Source organism: Mangifera indica, chromosome 3 (genome assembly GCF_011075055.1).
Source record: "Mangifera indica cultivar Alphonso chromosome 3, CATAS_Mindica_2.1, whole genome shotgun sequence".
In the NCBI taxonomy this organism is placed as follows: Eukaryota; Viridiplantae; Streptophyta; class Magnoliopsida; order Sapindales; family Anacardiaceae; genus Mangifera; species Mangifera indica.
This window is the reverse complement of record NC_058139.1, coordinates 11,869,539-11,874,579: the sequence shown is the minus strand read 5'-3', so window position 1 is coordinate 11,874,579 and position 5,041 is coordinate 11,869,539. Positions and strand designations below refer to the sequence as shown.

The window sequence follows — 5,041 nt, the reverse complement described above, 5'->3', positions numbered from 1 at the left end:
GTTACTCACCCTACGCATCCTTTACATACTCTACGCATCCTATGCACCAGTTGTTCGCACTCACTATTTTCCTTGCTTATGCAAATCTTTTTGTTTTTATTTATATTTTAACAAAAATTTATCAATTTTCAAATATTTTTTGAATCTTTAAAATATGAGTCACTGAAATTTTGAATCAGAATTTATCAAATTTTTGAAAAAAATTACATCAAATTCAACGTCATTAATTGGGAGTGACGTAATTAGCTGAGAGGGTATTATTAATATTAAAATTAAATTTACTTATAAAAGTAAAACTACTGTACATTTATCTAAAAATGTTTAGGTGAAAAAATTAATGCGGACCCAAAACTTGGATAACAATACTAGAAAAATATTTACAAATCGTCTACTGGAAACCTCTTAACCCGATAAACACATTATGGGTATGGGCAACGTTCGCAAAAGCCCACCAACGAACCTTCGACAGAATCAAAGCCAGTTAATCTAATCTGTTTGATAATATTGTGACTCTTTGGATTTAAAGAAAATTATTAATCAAAATTGAACCAAATTAAGCTTAACTGATTTTGAATTAACAAAAAATATTAATTAATCGAATTAAATTTGTTATTAATCAATTCTGAATTGAATTTTAATGGATTATTTTATTTTTTTATTTTTTTGAAAATAGGTTGAATTATGAATTTCTTATTCAATTTTATAAAACTGGTTCACTTTGATTACCCAGTTTTAAAAAAATAACAAACCAACAATTAAATTGAAAAACTAGTTATTCTATATTTTTGAACCGACATTTGAATTAATTTTTCAAATAACTTATTTTTTAATTCAATTTTTTTTTTACAAATTGATTTCATTTGATTATCAGATAATTTTAAATCCCTTCCGGTATATCAAAATCCACGGCAGACAATCTTGACAAAAACTGCATAAGATGTTTTACACTTGGATGTCAGTAGCTGGAACTGGACAGGTGTCTGGGAGCTTCCAAAAGTCTATTATAATTTCTTCATAGTTTACAAAGAGACGAAGTTACATCATTGCTCTGGTAATATGATGGAGATGGATTTTCTTTTTTGGTTAAGTGGATTTGTTACTTATTGCCAGCATTACAGGAAGAATATAATATCAAAAGGATCAAAAGTGGAAAAAAAGTGGCAAAAACAAACAAAATTAGGCCATTTCCATAGAATTTAGGTGTCAGTAAATTCCAATTACATTAGCATAAAGACAAAATGGTGAACTGACAGAACTGATATTTTATTTACAGCTTGGAAATTGGAATTCGGAAACATATCGTATAGTTCAGAGTAAGAGAAGCTCTTTGAAATGGCGAGGCAAGCACATTTACTGCTTATTCCATATCCAGCACAAGGCCATGTTCCACCTCTTCTGAAATTGGCACAAAAGATTGCTGAACGTGGAATCAAGGTCACTTTTGTTAACACAGAGTTCATCGAGGCCAAAATCATGGCTACTATGCCGGAAAACGTTGAGAAGGGGAGCCTGATAAGGTTTGTTTCGATTCCAGATGGAATCGAACACGGTGATGATCGAAATGACCCGTTTAAGACTAAAGATTGTATGTATAGAGTCATGCCAGGCCATTTGAAGGAGCTGATTGAGAAGATTAACCAATCTGATCAATGTGAGCCCATCACTTGTGTTGTTGCTGATATTTGTCTCGGATGGGCTCTGGAAATCGCCCACGAGATGGGAATTCCAAGAGCTGCCCTTGTTCCTTATGGACCGCCAACCTTGGCCATCTCATATCATGTTAAAAAGTTTTTTGATGCCGGAATTATAGATAACGATGGTGAGTATATAACTGACTGAATTTTATTTTTATGTGGTTTGGTATCTTATAATTGAATGAATTTGATGTAGGATATGCAATGCCGACGACTGATGAGTTTATATGGATATCCGAGGGAACTCTTCCCTGGAAAAGAAATAAATACAACTGGAGTTGCCCAAATGAACCAAAAATACAAAAGGTTTTCCTGGAAATTACTTGTGCTGTCTTCGAAACAGTCAGGATTTCCAACTGGGTTCTTTCCAACTCGATCTATGAACTTGACTCATCGAATTGTGATTTGGTTCCGAAAATCTTACCCATTGGGCCATTACTTGCAAGCAATCATTCAGGAAATTTGGCTGGAAGCTTAATGCTCGAGGACTCAACCTGTTTACGGTGGCTTGACTCTCAAGCAATAGGTTCAGTCATCTATGTTGCATTGGGCAGCACAACAACCTTGAGTCGACAACAATTTGAGGAACTGGCACTTGGTCTAGAATCCTCAGGCCAGCCATTTCTCTGGGTTGTTCGATCAAACCTTGTGAATGAATCGCTGGCCAGATTCCCAGATGGTTTTAGAGAAAAACTTGCCGATCGGGGGAAAATCGTTGAATGGGCAGCTCAAGAAAAGGTGTTAGCTCATCCTTCAGTTGCTTGTTTCTTAAGTCATTGTGGATGGAATTCGACTATGGAAGGATTAAGCATGGGAGTACCATTTCTGTGTTGGCCTTACTTCGCAGATCAATATCAAAATAGAAGATTCATTTGTGAAGTTTGGAAGATTGGTTTAGATTTAACCTCAGATGAAAATGGCATTATCTCTAGGCAAGAAATACAAAGAAAGGTGAGAAAACTTATCAATGACGATGCTATCAAATCAAATTCATTGAAGATCAAGGAAATGGCTGGAAAAAGTCTTCTTGAAGGTGGCTCTTCGTTCATAAATTTTGAGAGATTTATTGATCAAGTGAAGTCTAATTAATGATTTTGTTCAGTAATCTTTAACGATGCTGAGTATTATTGTGGATCTTGCATTTTAATAGTGAGAATAACTGACTAATGTCAAATAAAATAGTTTATTTTAAAACTTATTAAGTTTATGAGATACTTGTTCAAATTATTTGTACTCTTGAATGTAAATATGACAGAAGCAATCGTTCGAGGTGTGCTTCCTAGAGATCAACTTCCGCATTGCTAAATTAATGTCGCTTTGCGCCGTGACCTAATTACAGAATTCTCAATAATAATATAACAATGAAGCAGCATAGCTGATGTGTTTAAGCGAAGAAGAACAGAGGAAAAGGGAGAGAGGGAGATAATATGAAACAATAAAACTATGTACACACTTTTTTATGTATACTATTAGATATACAGATAATATGTTATCATGTGATTGAATGATTTTAAATTAAGAAAAAAATAACACCTAATCACATGATGATACGTCATCCATATATTTGATTGTATACTTAAAAGTGTGTACACATATTATTATTCAAATATGAAAGTATGTTATTTTACCTAGAGGTGTAAATGAGTCAAGCTACTCATGAGCTACTTTAGCTCAACTCAACATTGATCAATCCAAGCTCGAGTGGCTTGAGTTTTCACTCATGTTGATCTTGAGCTTTTGGTTTCTCGACTTGACTAGGCTCATGAGTTTAATTTGACCCGTGAGATTAGGTTGACTCAAAGTATATAATGAACTAGGGTTAAAATTGTTGACCCTAATTCATTTTATTGATCGATGGTATCACACTCATTTTGTTCAAAGTTTGAACCTCTAGCCAATTCCAACAACTTGTGTCTACTCTTTGTCATCAACATCATTCACTGAGTCTTACAATCCGTTGAGGTAGTACAGTGGTTCCTCTTCGATTCTTTCTCTCTCTTTTTCTATATTATTCTTTTTCTTCATTTTTGTTGGTAGAGATCAATGGTGGCATCGAGAATTTGAGTAGGGGTGAATTCAAGTCAAGTTGGTTTGAGTTTGATTGCTAGCTCAAACTGATCGAGCCTGAAATGATCAACCATGGTTTGAACTTGAGCTATAACTTTAATATTTTATTGAGCTGGAGTCATAGGAGCTAGGTTCAAGTTCAACTTGAGCTCAACTAATTTTTTCACTTTAAAATTTTATTTTTAAGATTACTTACAAAAGCTTTAAAACCTTTTTACAAAAATCTTATATTGAAAAAACACTTTAACAACTCTCTTTACCTACTATAAATAAGTTATCAACCTAATTTCTCTCAAATCAATAATAACTTTAACAATTCATTTCACCTATTATAGATAGATTTACTCTTTTCTTTTTTCAGCACAAGTCAACTTCCATCTATGTTTCCATTTACTAAAAAACTAATTTTCTAAATTAATAATTAAATTTAAAAATTGCTATACTATCAAGTTGGGCTCAAGCTGACTTAAGTATTAAGTATTACTCGAGCTTGAGCTAGATCCCAATCTATTGAACCGTGTTCGAATTAAGTATTACTCGGTTCAAATTGTATACACTTGAGTCTCAACCCCTTTGAGCATATCAATTCATAATATAGAAAAAATTGATTTTGAATAAAGAATTCCCTTGAAGAATATCGGTGAACAATAATTGTTTCCTCAATAATTTTCTCAACTTTCCATGTTACCTAAACAAAAAGGAAAATTCATTGATTCCCTCTATGCTGTGGCAACACTTCGCTCATCTGGTTTGAAAAATGTTGGACAAAAACAAAATGAATATTCCCGTCACCAAATTTCTTCCTTCTCGACCTCTGTTTTCTATGCGTGGAATTGAATATAAATCCTGACGAATGGAATCAACCGGTGCTTCAAAATTCTACATAAAGTGGTTTGACGTGCAATGAATGTTATACAAAGAACTGAAGCACATACGCCCAAAATTGGTGTAAATTTTGGTCCCTAATTTATTAAAAGTCCATCATCGAATCCAATGTGCAATCTCTGTCTGACTTGCTCCCAGAGAAAATTTTGGTGTTCTTTTCAAGAAAAGACAAAACCTTTTATGTTGTATTGGTTGGTTTCCTTTTTTTTTTTTTTTTTAATTGATTAAAATAACCACTTTTTGGGATTCAATATAAAATCACTAGCAATTTAAGGTTAAACTATTAAACAAATGATTAATGCTATAAGTATTTATTATGATTATCATTTAAAATAGTAATAATGATGTGTCATTCTATTATTTGATATTATTTTATTATTAATATAAAATCATTT

The 5,041-nt window shown here is 32.8% G+C and overlaps 1 protein-coding gene across 1 annotated transcript; it reads left to right on the top strand.

Annotated features, from left to right (window-relative positions):
- The first annotated feature begins 1,286 nt into the window (after window positions 1-1,286).
- LOC123211169 (UDP-glycosyltransferase 83A1-like) lies at window positions 1,287-2,976 on the top strand. Its single transcript, XM_044629717.1, has 2 exons — window positions 1,287-1,819; window positions 1,891-2,976. Exons 1-2 carry the CDS (start codon window positions 1,333-1,335, stop codon window positions 2,781-2,783), a joined length of 1,380 nt encoding a protein of 459 aa, XP_044485652.1. The 5' UTR covers window positions 1,287-1,332; the 3' UTR covers window positions 2,784-2,976.
- The last annotated feature ends 2,065 nt before the right edge of the window (window positions 2,977-5,041 follow it).